Source organism: Nuphar pumila, chromosome 4 (assembly GCF_984573655.1).
Source record: "Nuphar pumila chromosome 4, dmNupPumi1.hap1.1, whole genome shotgun sequence".
NCBI lineage: Eukaryota > Viridiplantae > Streptophyta > Magnoliopsida > Nymphaeales > Nymphaeaceae > Nuphar > Nuphar pumila.
Genome location: NC_143252.1, coordinates 3,744,743 through 3,770,593, shown reverse-complemented (window position 1 = coordinate 3,770,593; position 25,851 = coordinate 3,744,743). Strand labels below are relative to the sequence as shown.

General features: G+C 38.9%; 1 protein-coding gene across 3 annotated transcripts in view; it reads left to right on the top strand.

Annotated features, from left to right (window-relative positions):
* APG3 (Peptide chain release factor 1) overlaps positions 1 to 25,851 on the top strand; it is a 41,744-nt gene that overhangs the window by 12,156 nt on the left and 3,737 nt on the right. For 2 of the 3 annotated variants that reach the window (XM_090002259.1, XM_090002260.1), the window contains exons 12-13: positions 1,018 to 1,075; positions 7,792 to 7,839. In XM_090002259.1, the coding sequence (XP_089858385.1) occupies positions 1,018 to 1,075; positions 7,792 to 7,839 (106 nt within the window). The remainder of the gene's footprint in view (positions 1 to 1,017; positions 1,076 to 7,791; positions 7,840 to 25,851) is intronic. The other variant, XM_090002263.1, reaches the window with a different exon arrangement.

The window sequence follows — 25,851 nt, the reverse complement described above, 5'->3', positions numbered from 1 at the left end:
GTGCCAAATGTTTTTGCACTCAATGCTGGAAGTATGTTCGATAAGACGTTTCTTATATTTATAGAAACCTCTAAGAACTATATTATGTTGATGTCAAAGAATCAAAATTATGTATTTTTCTGGATCAAAATCCTCTACATGGCAAAAATTGTTCTTGTTTCAAGGGAGTCTTGACCCTCAAAATAAGCAGATCATATTGTCTTAGGTTCTTTATTTTTATGGGAACCTTATGCTGTTCTTTACATAACATTCATATGCATAATATATAAAGAATGACTTGCAAGTCTTAAATGCGGTTGCAGCTTTTTCTGGTGATATGAGAAAACATTTTTTGGTGAATGTGGTAGTATTTTTCTGCTCTATTACACGTTGTTCTCCATCTGATGTACTTTAGTGCTGTCAACTGGTTGAGTTGAGGTCAACCTTAATCGACCAATACGTAGGGTAGGTCAGCTCTGATTCACATTTGGTATAAATCATGTCAGATATGTGACAGCCCATCTCTGAATAAGGTTTCTTTTGATGGGGTTTATTAAGTATATTTTGGGCAAACCTATTCCACTTAAGTGTGTTAATGTCGGTGCTGTCCTTCATAAAGTTACTGACAAACGTGAGTTAGCATGATGATCACCTAGTGTTGCTTTTGTTTGATTTGTTTAATTTTCCCTTCTCATTTTGTTTTATGACAATATATACAACTGATTGGGTCAGATATTCCAGGTTTGGTTGGGTGTGAACCAGTATATTTCTAATGCAACCTGAATCAGAACCTGTGCCCAACAGGGTTTGAAGTACCCATCCCAAACCTGGTGCAGTTTTATCCAGAGCTCTTTGCAGTTCTCAAATCTGATACTTGGTTCTGGGTCGATCATGTAACCGACCTGAATCTGTTGGCTAAATAGCCTTTAAATTGTGGATCTTAAATGTTGAACCCATGTTTGACTTTATTATGCAGCAAACTGTATGGTCTTGCTTTTTCATCTTCTAGAAAGCAGTGATCTGTTTCTCTCTGTACAGGTATGAGATCAAATTAAGGGAGCAGCAAGAAGCAATCAGAAATCAGCGAAAATTACAGGTTTGTCATTGCGTGACAATGAATGAAATAAGTCTATTAATTTGTTTTTATTAAAAAGGACACTATGCATTAGAGAGAGTACATAAAATGAGGGAGGTGAAAGGCATGCAATAGCATTCATGCATGAAAATGGTTCAGTGCTTCTCAATAAGTTGTATAGCCTGCATGCTGTGCAAAGATATTGTATGGGATAGTGAGCAGACTATACTTGCATTAGTGGTCGGATCTTCCTGTCTCAGATTACAAAGCATATTGTGCAACACTCATTACATGTGCTTGTGGGTATTATATGGGTTTGTGAGTAAATAGTATTTAGATATTTCTATCTCAGATTGCTACACATAGTTATGCAGCAAACATGCATGTGTGTGTGTGTGTTACACACACACATATATGTGCTATTGCTAGGGCTGTCAATGGGTCAGACCTGAAGTCAGGTGTCCACCTGGCTCGGATCCAAAGATCCGAGTAACAAAATGATATGGTTGGGGTTTCTTAGTTCAAACCCATTCAGATTCAGGTCCGGGTATGATCAGTTTGTCAAGATCTCGGATTTGGATCCGGGTCCGGGTATGATCAGTTTGTTAAGATCTTGGCTTGGGTCTTGATCCAGTGAAAAATGACCCAGATCTAATTGTCATTGAAAAAAAATCCATTGCCAACAGTGAGACTCAAACTCCAACCCTTTTGGGTGAAACACATTCCACCATAGTCACAAATCACGTTCTTGGGATATTCTCGGCAAGGGAATATCTTGGGAGATTTTCCATGAGTGAGTTTTATATATATATATATATATATAGATTGATAGGGAAACTAGAATATGTATACTGATTTGAACCGAGGGAAGGGGAAAGAAGGGAACCAACAGGAGGATCGAGCAGTTCCTGTTGGTTCAAGCCAATAAACATATTTTAGTGGGATACATATTCTAGTTTCCTTATATATATATATATATATATATATATATATATATATATATATATATAGAGAGAGAGAGAGAGAGAGAGAGAGAGAGAGTAGTTTGGGAAATGGAGTAAAGGGCATTTACTTAAATATCATACAACATAAGATATTATGGGCGGTGAGGGGCGTTGATGCAGAGCAGGATCGGCCTAGATCCATACAACCTAACCCAGGCAGGGGACCGAACCTACACGATGGGACCGAGGATCAGACCCAAGTAGTGGATCCGACCCAGATCATGAGAAGAGATGCAGAGGTTGATGCCGTCCAAGTTCGTACCTTTAGACCATGCCGAAAGAGCCTATAAGGAGTACCTGACCCTGCGTCAAGGCACCCGTGCGGTGGCGGAATACACTGCTGAGTTCCATCGTCTATCCCTGCGAGTGCAGATCGAGGAGACCGCCCGCCAGCAGGTCACGAGGTATATTTCTGGTCTCCGTCCTGCTATTTCTGATGATTTCAGTTGTGTCACAATCGAGTCATTGGATCAGGCCAACAATTATTCCATGAATGTGGCCCGTCCAGTCGACCCAAGTCGAGTTTCCCAACCAGGGGAGCGAGCTCCCCTAGGAAGGAAGACTCCAGGTCTACCCCAAGACTAGACCCTAGCAAGCCTGACCAGTTCAGACCATCATACCATACCAGATCCAAGGCCAAGCCTAGTGAGTCTACCATCCGTTGTTTTAGGTGTCAGGAGTTAGGACACGTAGCATCCAAATGTCCCACCGTGAGCAAGAACGCCCATTTCATCGAGGGTGTTGTTGAGTCAGCATCCGATAGTGAGAGTGAGGGTGAGTTGTCGGTTGAGAGAGAGAATGAGAGGGAAGTCGTGGAGTTCGACGGTAACGTCAAAAATTTGTTGTCCATCCGTCATGTTTTGACCGCGCCCAGAGAGTCGACCCGTGCAAAATGGTTGCAGAACAATATTTTTAGAACTCGGTGCAATTGTGAGGGGCATGCGTGCGATGTTATCATTGACACTGGGGCTTGTGAGAACATGGTTTCCGAGAGTGTTGTGTCCACTTTGAATCTGAAAACGGAAAAATTATCCCAACCATACAAGATGGCGTGGTTCAAAAGAGGGAACGAGGTCCTCATTACCCAGCGTTGTCTAGTTCGGTTTCTATGGGAGAGCATTACCACGATGAGGTGTGATGTAGCCCTTATGAGTGCGTGTCATATTCTTTTGGGACGTCCTTGGTAGTTTGATCGCAAGACCATTCACGATGGCCGTAGGAACACATACTCATTTATTTTTAAGGGTCATAAAATAATCCTTCTCCCTATCAAGGAGACTGGTTTTCTCACTGTGGATAAGCCTGAGCGAGTTCCCAAGCTTGCGGGCCTATCATACCGGACCTTCTTGAGCCATTGTAGGGAGGATGATTATTGTTATGCCCTGGTGGCCAAACTGTCTATGAGTACGTCGTTGCCCATTCTAGCATACATCGCGCCCCTTGTCGAGGAGTTTCGCGATATTATGCCAGACGACCTTCCCGATGACCTACCTTCGATGAGGGTGGTGCAGCATGCCATCGATTTGGTCCCGGGGTTGAGTCTACCTAACCTCCCTGCGTATCGCATGAATCCATCTGAGCATGCCGAGCTGTTGAGACAGGTTCAAGAGTTACTGCAAAAGGGTTTCATTTGTGAGAGTGTGAGCCCTTGTGCAGTGCCCGCCCTTCGCACTCCTAAGAAAGATGGATCCATGCGCATGTGTGTCGACAGTAGAGCGATTAATTGCATCACTGTCAAGTATCGTTTTCCCATTTCTCGGTTGGATGACATGTTTGATATGTTGGCCGTTGCTTCTATTTTTTTCAAAATTGATTTAAAGAGCGGGTACCACCAAATCCGTATCCGAGAGGAGGATGACTGAAAGACAATATTTAAGACACGTGATGGATTGTACGAGTGGTTAGTCATGCCATTCGGGTTATCAAATGCCCCGAGTACTTTCATGAACATGATGACCCAAGTGCTGCGTCCTTGTATAGGGAAGTTTGTTGTTGTATATTTCGATGACATTTTGATCTATAGTTCTTCTTTGTCTGATCATTTGAGTCATTTGTGTCAAGTCCTAGAGATTTTAAGGCGGGAGAAGCTGTATGTCAATGCCAAGAAGTGTGAGTTTATGACGTCAAGTGTGGTATTTTTGGGTTTTATTGTGTCGTCTGATGGAGTAAAGGCGGATCCCACCAAAGTCCGTGCGATTGTAGAATGACCTACCCCAAGGACTATAGGGGAGATCCGTAGTTTCCACTGATTAGTCACTTTCTATCGTCGTTTTGTGAGGAACTTTAACACCCTCATGACCCTTATCACGGAATGCCTAAAGGGTACTAGTTTCCATTGGACTTCAGCGCGGACAAAGCTTTCACGCTCTTCAAAGAGAAAATGACTAGTGCCCCCGTCCTAGCCCTACCCAACTTTAGCGCAGTCTTTGAGGTTGAGTGCGACGCCTCTAAAGTGGGAATTGGTGCCGTCTTGAGTCAAAACCGCAAGCCCATTGCTTTCTTTAGTGAAAAGCTGACTCAGGCGAGGTGTCAGTACTCCACTTATGATGTCGAGTTCTATGCCATTGTGCAAGCCCTTCGTTATTGGAGGCATTATCTCATTTATAAGGAGTTCGTCTTGTACACGGATCATGAGGCATTGAAGTATTTAAATAGCCAAAAGAAGTTGACTGCTAGACATGCCAAGTGGGTCAGTTTCTTGCAAGAGTACACTTTCATGATTCGCCATTAATCTGGTACTCTGAACAAGGTAGCTGACGCACTTAACATGAAGAATAGTCTTTTGATGACTATATCCGTGCAGGTCATTGGGTTTGAGCAATGCAAGGAATTGTACCCGATAGACCCTGATTTTCAGCAGGTCTGGGAAGGGTGCCTCTCCTCTTCTAGCATGATAGACCCACGGTTCATTATACATAACGGTTACCTCTTTCGAGGTAATAAGTTATGTGTGCCAGCATTCTCTCTTAGGATACAATTGGTTTTCGAGTTACATGAAAGGGGACTAGTTGAGCATTTTGGACATGATAAGACGTTCGCACTGTTAGATGAACGATACTTTTGGCCCAAAATGCGCAAAAATGTTGTCAAGTTTGTTCAAAGTTGTCGAGTGTGTCAAGTGTCTAAGGGTCTACGTCAGAATAGTGGTTTGTATACTCCGTTGCCCATCCCTAAGCGACCTTGGGAACATGTTTTCATGGATTTTATTGTGGGTCTTCCCAGAACCTCGCGTCGTTTTGATTCCATCTTAGTGGTGGTTGACCGATTTTCCAAAATGGCTATTTTGTCCCGTGTAAGCGAACCACTAACGCCTCGTTAGTAGCTTCATACTACTTCAAGGACGTGGCCCGCTTTCGTGGATTGCCTCACACGATCACCTCAGATCGTGACACTCGCTTCATGAGCCATTTTTGAAAATCATTATGGGCCTTATTGCAAACCAAAGTCCACTTTAACAGTGCATACCACCCACAAACCGATGGCCAAACCCAAGTTGTGATCCGTACCTTAGGGAACCTACTAAGGAGTCTAGTTGGTGAAAATGTAAAAACTTGGGATCTAGTCTTGTTGCAAGCCGAGTTCACCTAAAATAGTTCCATCAACCGGTCCACGGGAAAGTCTCCTTTTCAAGTAGTTTACGGGCGGTCACCAACCCATGTAATAGATCTCGCACCTGTGTCTAGTCTTCCAGACCCAGCCCCGGACGCGTTTGATACCGTTGAGTACATGCGTGATATACATAGACAAGTCTGAGCCAAACTTGTTGAGAGTTATGAAGCTTACAAAGCGTTCGTGGATCAGGGTCGTCGAGATGTCGAGTTTCAAGTTGGTCAATTAGTATGGGTTTACTTGCGTTCCGAGCGTTTCCCAGTGGGTACTTATGGTAAATTGAGTCCTAGGAAATATGACCCTCTCAAAATCCTCTAGCGATTGACTCCAAATGCCTACCTCTTTGAACTGCTTGAAGATTGACACATTTCACCTATATTCAATGTGTCTGATCTATATGCTTACTGTGGAGACAACAAGTCGTCAGAGCCGACTTCTTCCCAACCAGGGGAGAATGATGCAGAGCAGGATCAACCAAAATCCATATAGCCTAACCCAGACAGGGGACCGGATTTGCACGATGGGACCGAGGATCGAACCCAAGTAGTGGATCTGACCCAGATCACGGTACCAAGACGCAGGGCTGATGTACCCCTACGTACCTACTCCAGACGAGCATAGGCCCGTGCGTCCCAGATCCAACAGCAAAGTGGAGTCATCTCGGGTCCAGGGCCAGACCTGAGACCCGGATCCGTTGCACACCTTAAATACCCTATTCTAGGGTTGCGTGCGAAAGGGGATGGGATTTTTAGACTTTCTTTCCTCTGTCTTGTTCAGCTGCATTCTTCTTTCTTTAAATTGTTTCTTTTTTTTCTGTCAGCGTTTTGTTTCCACTGCAGCCATTATTTTCATTCCCAACATTTTATTATTCTTCATTGTAACCTGTTATCTTCAATAAACAAATCAAGGCGCATCCGGTCTCCACTGCATCAGGCATATACCAAATAAGGGTGGTTTGGGCAATGGGGGTGAGGAAAGTTTACAGGAAATAAAATGTAGCATAAGATGTTCACATTTGAACGGACTCTTTGAATAGTCCCATATCATACGGAACAATGAAGGGAGGGCTCTCTCACTTGTTATAAAAGGATGGTGCCTCTCCCGCTTTGCCTGTCCTTGGTAGCTGTTCCCAGTGGTGGGTATCATTAAATGCTGCCTACCATGCATAATTCAATGCCACATTAGCATTGAATGACTGCTTATGAGAAAACTAAGTTTTCATGCCATAAAAGGGTTGGCGTGAATTTTTTGCGCCTTCCAAAGAAACTCGCGATAAAATCGTGAGAAATTTTGTTTTAGCGATATTTAATAAATATGATGTTTTTTTGGTTAAATATCGTTGTGTGATTTTTTGGCGTTTAATTTGCGAGAAATTCAATATTTCGGCAATCTTTGTGACTATGCTTTCCACTGCACCAAGATGCCTTCCATTGAGAAGACACAAAGGAATTCTATCTATATCAACACATTGCAAACCCAAATTCCAACAAAATGACCCAACCCATCACCAATCCGACTCGTCAACAAGCTGACCAGGTTTGGGTTTGGGAATTTAAAAAGAAAATATGGGAGGATGTGATTTTCTCATGTCTGACCCAGTAAGAACCTTAACCCAGTTGTTACTTATATGGGTGGATCAGGGTCAACCCCAACCTGCCCTGGTTTGACCTGTTGACAGCCCTAGCTATTGTTGTGTTCTCAAGAATAAATTTGCAGAAGGGCTCCACACACTTAACTAGGTGTGGGTTGGCATAAGGCATTCAAGTTGAAGGACATCAAGAGTTCGATACCCATGCTGCACGTCCCTTGCATTAAGGCCAAAGCAGCAGGCTCCCTGGTGGGCAAGGGCCGAAGCTGAGGAGTTTTAACTGCTTGGGGTGGGTCATACACTGAACATCAATCTCTTCCGAGCCCTACCACCTGACCTGAGGTTTCCCTCATTAAATATAATAAAACAAATTTGCAGAAATGTTGACAAACAAGAAACATGTACAGAATACACAAACATAATGTCAAGGAGTCTTGCTTCAGATGTTAAGCTTATTTTCTGCTGTTTACTTTTGTTTGCTCAAGTTCTACAAGTCAATAGAAAGTTTATTTTTCTGCCATCTGTAACATTGCCAGGTTGGTACTGGTGCTCGCTCGGAAAAGATTCGGACATATAACTACAAGGTTATTTTCGTGACACCTTCAGGTTCTGAAAGCTCTTAAAAATGTTTCAGTGAAGACACCTTCATTATATTTTCATTTGTTAGACCTTTTGCTCTTAAAAGTAAGGTATGGTCACCTCTTTATGTTACCTGAAATGAGTAGTTCTTGGATGCATAAAATCCAAGTGAGAGTTCATTAAATTCTGGACACGTTATCAGAATCTGCTTTTGAGAATGAGACTAACATTTGGTTCCCGAGCTTGCTAGTTCCATGAATGAATTGGTCCAATTAGCCAATGTTAATCCTTCCTGTCAGTCCTACTAGATTGTCTATTTTTTGTGCTTTAACCTGGTTGACTCATCATGGCAAAACCTGACCAAATTAGCTAATACATATATGTATGGGACTACCATTGTTCTATCATTTCTTGTTATGGTGAATCTGCCAAAGGATGGGCCTATGTCATCTTGCAAGGATGAACCTGCCTCTCTTGATTTCAAAGTCTACTGTGGCTGAAAACTGACTGACAGGCTGAGCTCTTTTAGCCATGACAGTTTAAAGGTACTGAAAAATACGTGTACCACAAATTTGATAAAATGAATGTCCTATCTATATGTATGTATGTATGTATGTATATTGTTTCCTCCTAATCATACATATGGTGTGGACAGTGCTGATTTTTTATGTTTCAAGCTATGTTTGGCAAATCTGACGCACAGATGTCTTCAGCACGATACATTTTCTAGGAATCGACTGTTGGATCATGTTTTTTGATGAAAAATATGATTTTATAACAACAACTACGCCTTCATCCCAAAACAATTGGGGTCGGCGATATGAACCAAAAAAGAAAATCATTCTGGGTCTTCCACATGAATCCTTCTCCTCCAATCATTTCTATCCAATGCCATGTCCTCGGTGAGGTTCAAAGCATTCATATCCTTTCCTATCATCTCCATCCATGTCTTCCTAGGCCTACTCCAACCTCTTTTAACTAATATATTTTCCCATTTCTCCATCCTTCTAACTGGAGCATCATTAGGCCTTCGCCGAATATGTCCAAACCACCGTAAACGATTCTCTCTTATCTTATTTTCAATGGGTGCAACGCCTACCTTCTTACGTATCTCCTCATTCCGAATCTTATCTTTTATTGTATTTCCACACATCCATCTAAGCATACGCATCTCAGCTACACTCATTTTTTGAATATGATGTCTCTTGGCAGCCCAACATTCCGTACCATATAATAAAGTGGGCCTAATAGTCGTCCTATAAAACTTTCCCTTCAACCGCAATGGCATTCTACGATCGCACAACACTCCAGTTACACTTTTCCATTTCATCCACCCAACCTTTATCCTATGATTTACATCTCCATCAATTTCTCCATACTTTTAAATGATAGATCCCAAATATTTGAAACAATCATCCACCGATATTTCTTGCTCACCAAGCTTCACTACACTCCCATCACTACTTCGGTGCTTACTAAACCGACATTCCATATATTCTGTCTTACTCTTACTATACTCCCATCACTACTTCGTTGCTTACTAAACCGACATTTTATAACTTTAAATTTATAAAAATTATAAATCATCGATTTTTAAAACCTTATAAGTGTAAGAAATGGTGGGTTCCTTGGCACATGCACAAGACCAAGCACAGGAAGAGGAGAGGATACGTAAGAGTTGCATAATCCTTCATTGGAGGCTGCAGTATTGACATTCCATTAAGTATATAGTGTTACAATCACTAGGGTACGAGAATACCCATTACACAATAATGTAATTTACATTATGCCATTAATATAATAAATGAACATGTGCTTAAATCTGAAATTAGATACACTTGAATTGGGTTTGGATCAGATCCAAACCCAGTACGTGAATAATGTCTTTTTCTCATCCTCCCTCAAGTTGTACATGGTTTTGAACCATGAACAACTTGCCTTTCAACATCCAGAATCTGTCCTTGATAAGCCCTTTGGTAAACAAGTCAGCAACTTGATCAATAGTTCGAACAAATCCTGGTTCAATTTCCTTCTCTTCGACTTTCTGTCTTACAAAATGTTGATCAATTTCAATATGCTTGGCACGACTGTGGTAGATAGGATTAAATGACATGTTGATGGCACTTTGATTGTCACATAAGAGAATACATTTAGATATTGATTCTCCTACTTCTGTCAACAGATGTCTAATCCATGTTACTTCAGCTGTAGCAGCTGCCATTGATATATATTCTGCTTCGGTACTCGATCTCGCAATAGCCCTTTGTTTCTTACTGCTCCAAGAGACAAAATTTAGGCCAACGAAAACACAATATCCTGAGACTGACCTACGCTCATCTGGATCTCCTGCCCAGTCTGCATCTGTGTATACAAGAAGTTCATGCATGTGACGTTCCTTCATACTCTTCTTGTACACAAGACCATCCCCAATAGTTCCCTTCAAATATCGAAGAATGCGTTTAACAACTTCCATATGCCAATGCGCGGTTCATGCATGAACTGAGATACCTGATTAACTGAATAGACAATATCAGGGCGAGTAAAGGTGAGATATTGAAGCATCCCTACTATGCTGCGATATTCTGTAGGATTCTCATACAAATCTCCATCTTGGGAACTGAGTTTCTGATGAAGTACACTGGGCGTGCTTAGAGGCTTGCAATCTTTCATACCTGCCTTGCTGAGAACATCAATAGTGTACTTATGTTGAGTAAGTGTCATGCCTTCAACAGTTCTGTCAACTTCTACTCCAAGGAAATATCGCAGTTGACCAAGGTCCTTCATCTTAAACCTGTGATTCAGGAGTTCTTTGACCTGCTCAATATGTTCATTAAAGTTACCTGTAATGATTATGTCATCAACATATATCAATAACAAGGTAACTGTGTCTTTACATTTGAATATGAAAAGAGAATGATCAAGAAGAGACCGACTAAAACCATATTTCTCTATTTCAAGAGAAAAACTATCAAACCAAGATCGGGAGGCTTGCTTTAAACCATATATAGCTCTCTTTAATCTACACACATATTCTTTGGAGTTCCCTTCTGCATACCCCGTGGGTTGCTCCATATACACTTCCTCCTTTAGAGTTCCATGTAAGAATGCATTTTTTACGTCCAACTGATTGATAATCCACTGGTGCTCAATAGCCAATGATAATATAATTCGAATAGTGCCCATTTTCACAACCGGACTGAAGGTCTCGTCATAGTCTTGTCCTTGCTTCTGCGTGAATCCCTTGGCAACCAGTCTAGCCTTATATCGTTCAATAGTACCATCCGGCTTATATTTTATTTTATACACCCACTTGGACCCAACCACATTTCGATCATGTGGTCTGGGAACAATCTCCCAAGTGCCACATTCATGAAGAGCCTCCATTTCTTCATTCATAGCTTCAATCCATCGCTTAGAATTTGCTGCTTGATAAAATGTTGTGGGTTGATCTTCCTTACCTAAAGAGGTTAAAAAGAGTTGGAAATCCATAGTGAAGTTCTCATAACTGACCCATCTGTCAATAGGATGTCGGGGTCGAGTGGATCTTCTGGGAACAGAGGAAGAAGAATTCATCTCCTGATCAGAATTGGAGATGGTCCCCTTCTCACGTCGAGAATAAACAATACCTTTGTACCTTCCGGGAGGCAGGGATAGATCTGAGAGGACACTTTCCTGAGTCCTTTGGAGAGCATCAGACATGTTTCCCTCATCCCTTTCATTACATTCTGAAGGACAAACATCATTAACACTAGAAAAGAGATCAGAGTGTAACCAGGGGTGATAAACTTCGATTTCAGGAAGAGTGTTAACATTGTAGTCAAAATTCAATTCATCAAATAAAACATTCCTGAATATTTTGATACGCTTGCTCACGGGATCATAACATCTCTACCATTTATAATCATCAGCATACCCCATAAATCTGCACTTCAAGGCCTTATCCTGAAACTTGTGTCGCATTGAACTGTCAACATGAACATAACATACACACCTGAATACTCGCAAATCATGATAATTTGGATAAACACCATGTAGAGAAAAGTAGGGTGATTTGTTTTCCAGGATATTCATGGGCAATCAGTTTATGATATGAACGACTGAATGAAAAGCCTCTGCCCATAAGGTAATTGGAAGGTTACTATCATGCATCATACTCATTGCACTCTCGACAATATGGCGATGCTTGCGTTCAACAATCCCATTTTGTTGAGGTGTATGAGGGCAAGACACCTGTCTACGTATTCCATTTGTCTGGAGAAAATTAATAAAGTCATTTGAGGAGAATTCACCCCCTCCGTCACATTGGAAACAAAGAATATTATCAGAAAATTGATTTTGAACAAAGGAATGAAAGTTTTGAAATAACTTGAATGTTTCGGATTTACATTTCCCCAATTGTTTTGGGATGAAGGCGTAGTTGTTGTTGTTTCGGATTTACATTTCATAAAGAAAATCCATGTATACCGAGAATAGCTATCAACAAAAATAAGATAATATCTGACGCCAGACATAGAGAAAACTGGAGCCGGACCCCAAACATCCGAACAAATGATTTCAAATGGTCTTGAATCTCTTTTATTAATAGAATGAAATGGAAGAACATGACTCTTGCATTGCAGACAACTTGAACATTTTTTATCATTGACATTTAAACTTAGACTTGACTTGGGAAGAAGACTGCTTGAAACAAGCTTTTGAATGAAACGACTATTACAATGACCCAGACGACCATGCCAAAGATTCAGCTTATTACACTCAGAAAGACTAAAAACATTCTTAGGAAGGGCTGAAGAAGATGATGATGTGAGCTTCAAGGTGGAAGGATTCTCTTGGAACACGTACATATTCCCTTGGCGTTTTCCTTGAGCGAACGTTTCCCTCGTGTGAAGGTCCTTGACACAAACAGAAAATGGAGTAACTCAACTAGAGCATTGATGTCATCTACAAGCTTAGAGACAAAAACAATATTTTTCTTGATATTCGGAGCATAAATGACATTTGAAAGAGCAAGAGAAGAAGTAGACATAGGAATGACAGAGTTTCCAATGTGAGAAATATGATGGTGAGACCCATCTCCAGTGACTATACTATTTCTACCAGCATAAGGAACAAGAGTTAGGAGCTTACCAGCATCACCAATGACATGAGTGGCTGCACCAGAATCGACATACCAAGTGCCCTGATCATTTTGTTTTAAATTCAATTCAGCTAGAGTAGATAGTAACAACTCCTTGACTTCACTATTGTTCTTCAATTTATCTGACCCCTTTCTTGTCTCTGGTTGTTTGCTTCTATTTTGAGGATTAAACCAACAATTAGCTTTGATATGTCCCCTTTTATTGCATAGAAAATAGGTGGGTATAGATCTTTGCCTCTGTCCATTAGGAGGAATATTGGGTGTAGGTAATATTCCACGACTTCTTTGTCCATTTCTTTCTTGTTCCCCTCTTTCTCGAAAATCATACCTACCACGTCCTCGTCCATAGGCAACTCCTGTGGCAAGGACATCGTGTGCCCCAGCTTGAGCATGAGTATCTTCAGAAAATCCCTTCAAGGTTATCTCATATTGTAAAAGTTTGGCACGAAGGTCTTCAAATGTAGGTAAATCTGGCAAACACAATAAAGAAGTAACCATCATATGATAATCCGATCCCAGCCCGCTCAAAGTTTGCTGCACCATATCTCTGTCACTAACTGCGCATCCCACGATGGCCAACTGATCTGTAATGGTCTTCATTTTGTTCAAGTATTCCATGATGGTCATGGAGTCCTTCCTCAGCATTTGAAACTCTTTCTTCAAAAATAATACTCTGGCCTGAGAAACTTGAGAATATGTCTGAACCAATCGATGCCATAATTGCATTGCAGAACAGTCATCTGGAATTGCCACAAGCACCTCCTGTGACAGGGTGGAAGTGATGTAGGCAACCAAAGCTTGATCTCGCTTCATCCAGGATATATATTCTGGATTTCTGACAAAAGTAATGGAAGTGTCACCCTCCCAAGCCTTGCCATCTTGTGATATGAACTCTGGAGGAACAAAAACAGAGCCATCTAGATGTCCAGAAAGATCCTGACTTCTTATAAATGGGATGATTTGTCTTTTCCAGGTGAGAAAATTGGAGTTATTTAGTTTTTCAGATACAAGTTGACTAAGAAAGTTGGAAGAGAGGCCAGATTGAGAAGAAGAAAGGGAATCCATAGGTGATTGAAGGCTGAGCAAGATTCAGAAATAAAAGAAGTCAGAAACAATACTGGAGTAAAACCAAAGAAGTCAGAACAAAAAAACCAGAACTCGGAACTCGTTTTTTTACGGGTAGTAGACCCAAGACAGAACCAGAGTTATGCAGTAAACTGATCTATAAAGATCAGTCAATGAAAAGCAAAGAGCCGAATATGATTTTTTTTTGGAGGTAACGATATTCTAAAATGTAAAGAAAAAGAATCTGATATTTTACTTAGATCTGAAGAAAATATCAGATTAGGAACAACTTATGTAATCACACAAAGGTTTGCTTATGCGTGACCAAAAGAAATCACGTGCGTGACCAAATGAAATCACGTGAAACAGTGTGAGAAGGAGAAAGATTAGATGCAAATAGTTGGGAGATGAATATTTTTAGAATAAGATCAGTAGATTTCAGAAATAGGGATGCAGATTTTTAGATGAGAAGGAGAGAGAAATAGGGATGCAGATTTCAGAAATACGTTGACTGGAGAGAATCAAGAAGAATAAGAAAAGAAATACCTTGGATGAAGACGTTGGAGAGAGGATCAATGGCTCTGATACCATGTAAGAAATGGTGGGTTCCTTGGCACATGCAGAAGACCAAGCACAGGAAGAGGAGAGGATACATAAGAGCTGCAGAATCCTTCACTGGAGGCTGCAGTATTGACATTCCATTAAGTATATAGTGTTACAATCACTAGGGTACGAGAATACCCATTACACAACAATGTAATTTACAATATGCCATTAATATAATAAATGAACATGTGCTTAAATCTGAAATTAGATACACTTGAATTGGGTTTGGATCAGATCCAAACCCAGTACGTGAATAATGTCTTCTTTTCAATAAGAACATGCTCACATGTCATAATTGAATGATCCAAAAAGCCCTATTCCTACTAAACAGACCATATAGATCACATCTGTACTGTCAGATCCCCAAAAAAATTTAAAAATTTGAAAAATTAAGACTGTCCGCATCCTTCCACCATTAGGAGTATATATATACTCACATGTCATAATTGAATGATCCAAAATGCCCTATTCCTACTAAACAGACCATATAGATCACATTTGTAAAGTCATCCAAAAAAAAATTTAAAATTTTGAAAAGTTAAGACTGTCCGCACCCTTCCACCATTAGGAGTATATATATAGGCTTGCTGTAGGATCCCCCTATTCTCAAAGTTGGTGTCATCAACAAACCACATGGAGGAAAAATTAAGATTGAAAGTTTGAAACATTAATGCTACAAACTGTAATGAAATAAGCGGAAGAAACCAAGAATGCTAAAGTATTCACTATGTCCCACACGGACAAGTGCAACAAGCACAAGAGAGGAAATCCACTAAGGGATATACAAAGGGCCTTATAAAAAGGCTACACACATGAAAAATAATATCACTATTATTGAAGAGGAGCTCTCAAGAGCAATACAACATACATGGGGGGTTCCTCCTATTTATAAGAAAAGGAGACCAAAGGGGCTCCCAATAGAGTCGTTGGGAGCCCCCAACGGTCATATATGTGACCGTTGGGGGCCCCAACGGTCACATATGTGACCGTTGGGGGCCCCAACGACTCCATTGTGGGGCCCCTTTTCGGTATCCAAAAAATACAAATTTAAAATTAAAAATAAAAATAAAAAATAGTGAAATAAGAGAAACAAAATAAGTACCCCTATGGGGTATTTTGTGAAATGACCATAATACCCCTATCGGGTATTATGGTATTATTACATATGTTTTAACACCCCCCCTCAAACTTTACGGGGGAATGACCGAAAGTTTGCCAAGGAGGAACAAGAAGCGAGGAGCAGGCAGGGCTTTGAAGAAGAAATCTGCAAGTTGATATTCTGAAGTGACATATGGCAGTGTTACTGTCCCACGAAGATATTCATCACGTACATAATGACAGTCCATTTCAATATGTTTCGTTCTCTCATGGAAAGTGTGGTTGCTGGCAATGTAGATGGCACTTTTGTTGTCGCAACAAAGCTTCGAAGCCTCGGTAATTTCGACTCCCATATCTTGAAGAAGACTTCGAAGCCACACCAGCTCCATTGTAGTAGTAGCCATAGCCCTGTATTCTGCTTCAGTAGAAGACAATGAGACTTTCTGCTGTTTCTTGCACCTCCAAGCAATTAGCGAATCTCCTAGGAACACACAAAAGCCAGTAGTTGAGATTCGATCATTTGGGTTTCCTCCCCAGTCAGCATCAGTATAAGCTAGTAAATCTAAGGAAGAGATTGAGGATAGGAATAGCCCTTTAGTCAAAGTATTTTTAATATATCGAATGATCTGGAGCACAACACTCATATGCACAGACGTAGGAGCATGCTGAAATTGGCTTGCAGAGTGCACATCATGAGCAATATCGGGCCTGGTGATAGTCAGATAGGTGAGGGAGCCTATGAGTTGCCTGTAGGGCGTAGGATCATCCAGCAAAACTCCATCCTCCAGTCGTAGTTTAGCATTGATAACCTCGGGAGTCTCCACCTTTTTATCATCTGAAATCCCAGATTTAGAACATATGTCTGCAGCAAGCTTCATCTGTGACAATATATACCCTCGAGGAGAGTATGCAACTTCTATACCAAGAAAGTACCTAAGAAAACCCAGATCAGACATATCAAAATTATGTTTTAACATATTTTTAACTTTAAGAATACCACTTTCATCATTGCCAGTGATGATCATATCATCAACATAAAGCAGAAGGATGATGATACTATTACCTGCATGTTTAACAAAAAGAGCAGTGTCAGTATAACATGAGCGAAATCCCAATTGTAACATGATAGCACTAAATCTATCATACCAAGCCTTAGGGGCTTGTTTAAGACCATATAAAGCTTTTAATAACCGAAGGGTTTGACCTTGGTTAACACTGATTCCCGGCGGAGGGTCCATATATACTTCTTCATTCAACTGACCATTAAGAAAGACATTTTTAACATCTAATTGGAATATAGGCCATTTCTTAGATGATGCTACCGCAATTAAAGTTCTAACGCTTGTCATGCGAGCCACGGGAGCAAAAGTCTCCTCATAATCGATGCCATATTCTTGTGAGTATCCCTTAGCAACTAATCTAGCTTTATAACGCTCTAGGGAACCATCACTTTTTGTTTTGACTTTGTAGACCCATCGACATCCTATAGCTTTCTTATTTGGAGGAAGATGAACTATTTCCCAAGTTTTAGCTTTATTTAAAGCATCTAGTTCAACTTTCATTGCTTCAACCCAATGAGGTATACTTTTTGCTTGATTATAATGGGAGGGTTCATAGTAAGAATGCAAGGCTATTAGACAAGCTCTATATTTAGGTGAAAGAGTTTCATATGAGACAAACCTATTAGGTGGAATTGATTCTCTAGAAGAACGCCTAAGGGAGGTTTCTTCTAGGGGTTCATTAAGCCGCAAGAATTTTTCTAAAGCACTAATAGGTTGGGCTTCCTCACGCCGAGTGTATACTTGGAGATTGTCACCATTAGTTGGTGATACATCATTATCATGAGAATCATGAGTATTTTCTAAAACTTCCGGATGACTCAAAGAGTCATCATTTGAATCTTCTAAAAGATCATTGATAAACATATAATCAATTTCATTTGATTTTTCTAATATGTCAAATCCATTTTCATCTTCTAAAAAGGTTACATCTTTGGAGACAAATAACTTATTGTTTTTATGATCAAAGCATCTATAGCCTTTTTGATTTTCACCATATCCTAAAAATACACATTCTATTGCTTTAGGTGACAATTTATCTCTTTTATGTAAAAGAACAAAGCATTTACACCCAAAAATCCGAAGACGATTGTAGTCGGGTGTCATATTAAAAAGTTTTTCATAAGGAGAGATATTATTCAATTTTGAAGATGGCATCCTATTGATTAAATAGGTGGAGGTTAACACGGCTTCGGCCCAAAAATTTTTAGGAATATTTTTAGAAATGAGTAAGGATCTAGTGGTTTTCAAAATATGCCTATGTTTTCTTTCTGCTAGACCGTTTTGTTGAGGAGTTCTTGGGCAAGATTTTTGATGACAAATGCCATGTTGTTTTAGATATGATTGAAAATCATTTGATAAGTACTGTCCACCCGAATCGGATCTAAGAATGGATATTTGACTTTGAAATTGATTTTGAATTTTTGCATGGAATTCTTTAAAGAAGTTAAAAACTTCCGATTTAAAGTTAAGAAAATAAATCCATACATATCTAGTATAATCATCAATAAAAGTAACATAATATGAATAACCACCTTTAGATAGAACCGGAGATGGCCCCCAAACATCGGAATGCACCAATTCAAAAGGTCTTGTTGTCACAAAGGATCTAATAGGAAAAGGAGTAGACTTCATTTTGCCAAAAATGCAATCTTTGCAATTGATATCTTTTTCTTTACAAAACTTGTGTCCAAAAGGAAAAAGATACATTTTAGAGTAACTTGGATGTCCAAGCCTTTTATGCAAAGTTTCAATATTTTTGTCTTGGACATAAGTACAAAATGAGGTATTTGGAAGCATTAAATTATCCATAAAATAAAGGTCTCCCTTCCTATGGCCTTGCCCAATCCGCTTCCCGGACCGGAGATCCTGAACAAAGCACCCTTGGGATGAGAAAGATATTTCACATCCATGGTCGGCTATTTGAGAAACGGAAAAGAGGTTAAGATTTAATTTTGGAACTATTCTAACTTTTGGAACAAGGAAATTTTGAACATTTTTAGAATCAAGGGTTCCAACACCATTTATTTTGAGAAAAGTTCCATCGGCCGTAGAGACACAAGACATTTTTGAATTGGTGTGCACATTGGTTAATGCATTTTCATGAGGGGTCATGTGAAAAGAAGCTCCGGAATCTAAAATCCAAGAGTACGTACCGGGAGGTGATGATGAGGCAATGGCGGCACCGGAGGTGGAAGAAGTGACCTTTAAAATTTGTTGAAGAGCCAAGGAGATTTGTCCAAGAGTATCTTTGAGATCCCCGTTCTTGCCGTCATCTTCTTTGGTGGTGGATTCTTCAACGGAAGCCACCTTTGGCTTGAATGCCCCATTTAGCTTTGGGCAAACGGGTTTAATATGTCCCGGCTCATAACAATGGTGACATATAATCATTTTTCTTCCACCACTCCCTTGCTTACCAAAATGAGGTGGTTTGTATGTTTTAACATGATTGCCGGGTTTAGATACGGCAAGAACTTCCTCTATGCTTTTACCCATGCTATGCCTAATCTCTTCTTGAGTAATCTCGGCAATAGCCTCTTCTAAGGGAGGAAACGTGGATCTATGGAGAAGTGAGGATCTCACTTGTTCAAATTCGGGACGAAGCCCAAATAAAAATTGAAACAATCTATCTTGTTCCATTTGTTTTTGCCTTAGAACCACATCCTCCATAGATACCCATTTAGGCTCTAAAAGAGCCAATTCATCCCACAAAGGATTTAGAGCACTATAGTAATCTTGTATGCTCATGTCAACTTGTTTTGTGGTTCTTACTTTTTCTTGCAAGAAATAAGCTCTTGCAAGATCCTTTTGGGTAAACATACCCTTCATAAAAAACCAAGCTTCATTTGCCCGGCGGAATTTTGCAATATTTGCACATACCTTAAGTTCGACATTATTCATAAACCATGCTAGGATTTTTGCATGGTTGCTCTCCCAATCTTCCATTTGATGATTATAATCTTCAATGGCCTTGAGACGAGCATCGCCTTCAAGTGCTTTCTCTTGATCTCCTTCCATCTTTGTGAGCTTAAGTTGGGGTTCCGGAACGGTTCCCATTACATGACCTCAAAGCTTCTTGCCTTTGAGATTATTCTCCATTGCGGATGCCCACATCATGTAATTTTTTCCATTGAGTTTGAATGATAGATCGATCTTGACTTCCATTGCTACACAATGAAGATGTGAGAAAGAAAGGAAGTAGAGAGAGACAAGATTTTACCTTTAGTAGATCTTATGGCTCTGATACCATGTAATGAAATAAGCGGAAGAAACCAAGAATGCTAAAGCATTCACTATGTCCCACACGGACAAGTGCAACAAGCACAAGAGAGGAAATCCACTAAGGGATATACAAAGGGCCTTATAAAAAGGCTACACACATGAAAAATAATATCACTATTATTGAAGAGGAGCTCTCAAGAGCAATACAACATACATGGGGGGTTCCCCCTATTTATAAGAAAAGGAGACCAAAGGGGCTCCCAATAGAGTCGTTGGGAGCCCCCAACGGTCACATATGTGACCGTTGGGGGCCCCAACGACTCCATTGTGGGGCCCCTTTTCGGTATCCAAAAAATACAAATTTAAAAATAAAAATAAAAATAAAAAATAGTGAAATAAGAGAAACAAAATAAGTACCCCTATGGGGTACTTTGTGAAATGACCATAATACCCCTATCGGGTATTATGGTATTATTACATATGTTTTAACACAAACTGCATTAGATCACCATGCCAAAAGAAAAGAACAAAAGTATCGTTTAGGCCTTTTAGTTTCATGAAAAAATCGACTCATATGCCATTTAAAGTGCCTAATCCACAATCCAAGTTGGATTTCAATTCCACTGACCAAAAAAATTTTAAAATTTTGAAAAGTTAAGAATGTCCGTATCCTTCCACCATTAGGAGTATATATATATATATATATATATATATATATATATATATATATATATATATATATATATATATATATATATAGGCTTGCTGTAGGATCCCCTTATTCTCAAAGTTGTTGGTGTCATCAACAAACCACATGGAGGAAAAATTAAGATTGAAAGTTTGAAACATTAATGCTACAAACTACATTAGATCACCATGCCAAAAGAAAAGAACAAAAGTATCAATTAAGCCTTTTAGATTCGTGAAAAAGATCCACTCATATGCCATTTAAAGTGCCTAATCCACAATCCAAGTTGGATTTCAATTCCACTGACACAAGCTCCAAAAATTGACTAAAAGAAGCCGAAGTGGGCAAGAACAATAAGATCAAAATAGAAAAGGAAGATCCACATCATATGCATAATACGTACTCACATGGCATATAAAACTATATCCTTGCATGGTATTATATATATAGTAATTGGTCTGTGCTAAACCCATTTGGTGCTAAATTGCATGCTAAATAGGTTTTTCAGGCCTTTTTATTTTATTTTTAAATTCTGACCGTACAGATGTGATCTATGTACTTGATTTTATAGGGATCATCCCTTGAAGCGTTTGATTCCAACTAGGGATGGCAGTGGACCAGGGCGGGGATGGGGGACAAGGTCTCCACCCCCGCCCCGTCTCAAAAATTTAACCTCCATCTCCGGTACATCCCTGTGGCAGGGGGGACTTTGGACCTCCACCCTGCCCCGTCTCAAAATAATTATCCCCACCCTCGCCCCCGCCCCCGCCCCGTCCCGTCCCCGGCCAGATAAGAAAGGTAATTTCTATTTCCTTTTTGTTTCCATCAGACCAACTATTTTCCTAATTGCTATGCCATGTGTGGTTCAGTTTTTCTACATTATGCCTTGTAAGCTCCAGTTAGCGAATACGTGTTTGTGCATCTACTCATGCACTGTTTGAATATTGTGTGTGTGTGTGGGTGGGGGGGGGGGTGCTTTGTGTTCCATGAAAGCTTGTGTCTTTGTCTGAGGGGACCAAAAGGATACATTGAAAAACATAGACTGATGTATTTTGTGCGGGATGCAACCACGTAACCTGGTCTAACTCGGCCTGGCCGTTGGCATTGCCAAATGTGATCTAATTGAATAATAAAACATAATCGAATTTAAACATAAATATGGATGCCCCTTAATCCGACTAGCCTTTTATGCTTAATGAGTTCAAGTTCACATATAATCAGATCCACAATTTTAACTTGGTCCATTATCCCCACAGCAGATGGGCATTACCAAACACAAATATATGGGTTTCAACTAGTCAGATATCCAAGCTGAACCTGTCTTTGACATCTCTAATGAAGTGAAGAACAACCATTAAAGAACAAAAAATGTAAAGATGTACCATTGAAACAACTATATGGAAAAAGCTACATTTCAACTAAGAGCTTTAGAACCTGTACTTCCGGTCTTTCTAAACTCTTGCTGGAGGCTTTTACGTCGTTTTCTCTTTTCAGACAGTTTTACAAAGAAATCATACCCTATAGAATATGATTTGAGACATTTTTAATATCTTCGAACACGAAAAAAGATGGTTCGCACTTTGATTTGATATGAAATCACAAAATTGGACGAGAGAACGAAAAGGAAATAGAAATTACCTTTCTTATCCAGCCTTTTTGTATTTATTGTGAAATCACGATAACAGGAGATACGACTACTCTTATCTCTATGCATATCTGTCACATACAGGAAAAGAACAATGGTTGATGAAACCCAACATAAAAAAAACATAAGTTGGTTGGATGAATATGATATTAAACATCACATCATAATGAAAGTCAACAAATAAAGTGTTTATAGAATAGGTGCTTCAGATTTAGATCAAGTATAAAAGAAGAATAAAAAAGCCAAATGGGGGCAAAAATGATACAGAAATTGAAGATGTAAAATAGAAAGACAAAAGGTATATATATTCTTTAGTACATACATTCGACGAGTATATATATTGTTATAATAAGAAGATATCTCTGAAAATTCATAATGACCACTTGGTTCAATTGACCTTTTAGCTGATAACTACAGTTCACTAGGACTCAAAAGAATTACTTTAATAAATTGGAACCATATATAGTTAAGGGCAGAGTTGGATATTTCTTGAGCACTTCATTGTCTTGCACTTCATTGAAAGTTGCTATACAAATTTAACATGAAAGGCATACTTTTTCTCCCTTTGGCATTGTAGACACCAAGATTCCAAAGCATTCGTGCTTTTCTTGAGATTTATCTAGAAGTCTTCATGTTATTTCATAATTTCAATGATTTGAATACAAAATCATCGATTAGTTCTTCACTTAAAGTAATTTGTAACTGAGAATATCGAAATAAATGCAAGAGAAAATTCTAACAATTTGCTAATGAACTTGCAAATAAAGAATTACCATTAGCTCATTAAACTCTAAATATCATCAGCATTGATAGCATTTGTATCTTATACTTCACTTTCCTATTAACCAAACACTATAGATTTTATCAGTAAGTGATAGTAGCAGATAAAAGAGTGAGTAAAAGATAAAATTCATCACATCCATATCTTTCAAGAATGTGTAACATTGTGGATCCTTCTATGATGATGGACCTATAAATGAAAAAATAATGCATTAGTTACACATTATAACATAAGCAATCACTAATTATAAAATTATTATTTCATTACCTCGTGCTTCAGCCCACAACCAATTTTGAGAGCACATCAAAGCCTCTATTGTAGTTGGAAGAAGTCTGCTACGATGTGGACTCACTACCCTCTCTCCTGTACTAGAAGCAGACTTCGAAGCAACTGTGGAGACAAGAATAGCAAATATATCCTTTGCAATCTTTTGTAGAAAAGAATACTTGGGACCACTTGACTTCCAAAAAGATATTATATCAAAATCTGTAGTTCTTGGCATCATCCCATCTTCTAAGTAATGTTCCAACTCTGATCTCCCACATGCTTTTTTCATATCTTTAGATTGTATAAACTTATCAAAGTTAGAAAGATCATCAATTAATGGACATTTGGATTCAATACTTGATTGAGGAGGAGGAGGAGAAAGTTGAGGTTCATTGGAGTTGTTTTCTTGTTTTTCATATTCACTAATCAACTCCAAACAAAGTTTATTAATCCTCGTGATTTCATTTAAAGCCTCATTATCTCCATAAATCTTATTGTAATAATACTCCATGATGCTCAACTTGTATCTTAGATTTAAAACAATGGCCATTCCCATAATACCATGGATCGCACTCCAATACTAATTAAATTTTTTTAACATTCTAAACGCCATATTTTTCACCACATCTTGTGGAACACTAAGCCACTTAGTCATCTCAACTTTAATCCCACAAATAGTTGGAAAGTAGGCATTTGTTGTAGGATACTTTGTGCCTAAAAATAATTCTGTTGTGCGATAAAATAACTCTAATTTCTCACAATTATCTTATGCCATCTCCCAGTCCTCTTCTGTCATACAACGCTTATAGTGGGGATCTCAATATGTCAAACGAGTAAAAATATCTTTATAAAACAAAACAGTTTGAAGCATGAGAAAAGTTGAGTTTCATCGAGTTTTAACATCAAAAGAAAGTTTCTTGGCAATTGAAATATGCATCCGATGAGCAACCTCTTCAAATCTTTGTATTCTTCTGGGAGATGATGTTCAATAAGCAACACTATCACGAATTCTTTCATTTCTTTCTCCAATCACAGCCAAATCATATTGGACAATCAAGTTTTGAATACGTGCACAACAACGCATATGAAACAACCGCCCATGTAATATTAATGAAGCAAATGGAAGTTTATCCAATAAAACATCCACAACTGCATCAATAGTGGTGCAATTATCCATCGTCAAACGTTTCAACTTCCTATCAAGCTTTCACTCGAACAAACAATCCATCAAACAGTCAGTAAGAACTTTCTTGGTATGTCGATAAGGTACACATAAAAACCTAAACATAATATAACAAAGGTGATTAAATATTGATATTGAAAAAACATATTAGTAAGGATTGAAAAATAAAGGATTGACATTTGGCAAATACCTTATGATTCAACTTTGCAAGCTCCAAGAATTATCAATAAAGTGCGCAATGATAGCTATGTATCCCTTCTTTTGATTGGTAGATGATCACATGTCCGTAGTGATGACAACTCTACTCTTAGTTTTTTTCAACTACTTCATTGTCTTGTCTCGTTCCACATTTAAAATTTTTTGAGTATCTTTTTTCACAGTGTTTCGAGTAATCATTTTGAATAAGGGTTGAAGAGTACTAGAATATTTTCTAAACCCATAATGATCAACCATACTAAGAGGATATTTATGCAGAATAATCATCATAGCAAAATCCCTTCTCCCAGCATCTTAAACAAATTGCCAATTCTCTATTGTTTTCTCAGCATTTATTGTAGCTTTGTTTGTGGCCAAAATATATTGCTGAATATTATTACTCTTAAGCCTAGGACAAATCTTAATATGATTATGCAAATGGGTAGTTCCAGCCTTGGCACTACCAGGAAGACATTTATGACAATGATTACACTCGACTTATATATCCTTAAAGCATTGTTGAGATCCAAAGAAACATGATATGAGACACCTGAGTCAGGATACCATGATTTATCCATAGTAACAATGGGAGCTACAAAATGCATGTAAAGAGAAAGAAAATATGATTGGCACTAGAATGCCAATTAAAAATTAAATATTGCAATAGTAAGAATCACATTAAGAGTATCAACATATATGAAAGTTGACCTATAAATCATCAAACCAATATCAACATATTCTGAACTTTCTGGCAACTGAAGCATATCCTTACAGATGATGTAGAAACAAAATTGTGCATGTCTATGTATCCATGCTTGTGTATCCACGTGTATGTGTGTGCATTTGTTTGCACACAGATGCAAAGAATACATGTTTAAGTTTTCAATGGATAGAGAGTAATCCTTCTGCATCAAGAAAACTCTCATGCAATGATACAAACTATAATCTTCTTTTCTTTATTCTTGTTTCACCTTTTTCTTTTTTGTCCAGGAAAATAATGTCAACTAGAAGACAATCTGCAACAAATAGCAGTAAACATAACATAGCAATCTAATCTTCCTACTTTTGAATT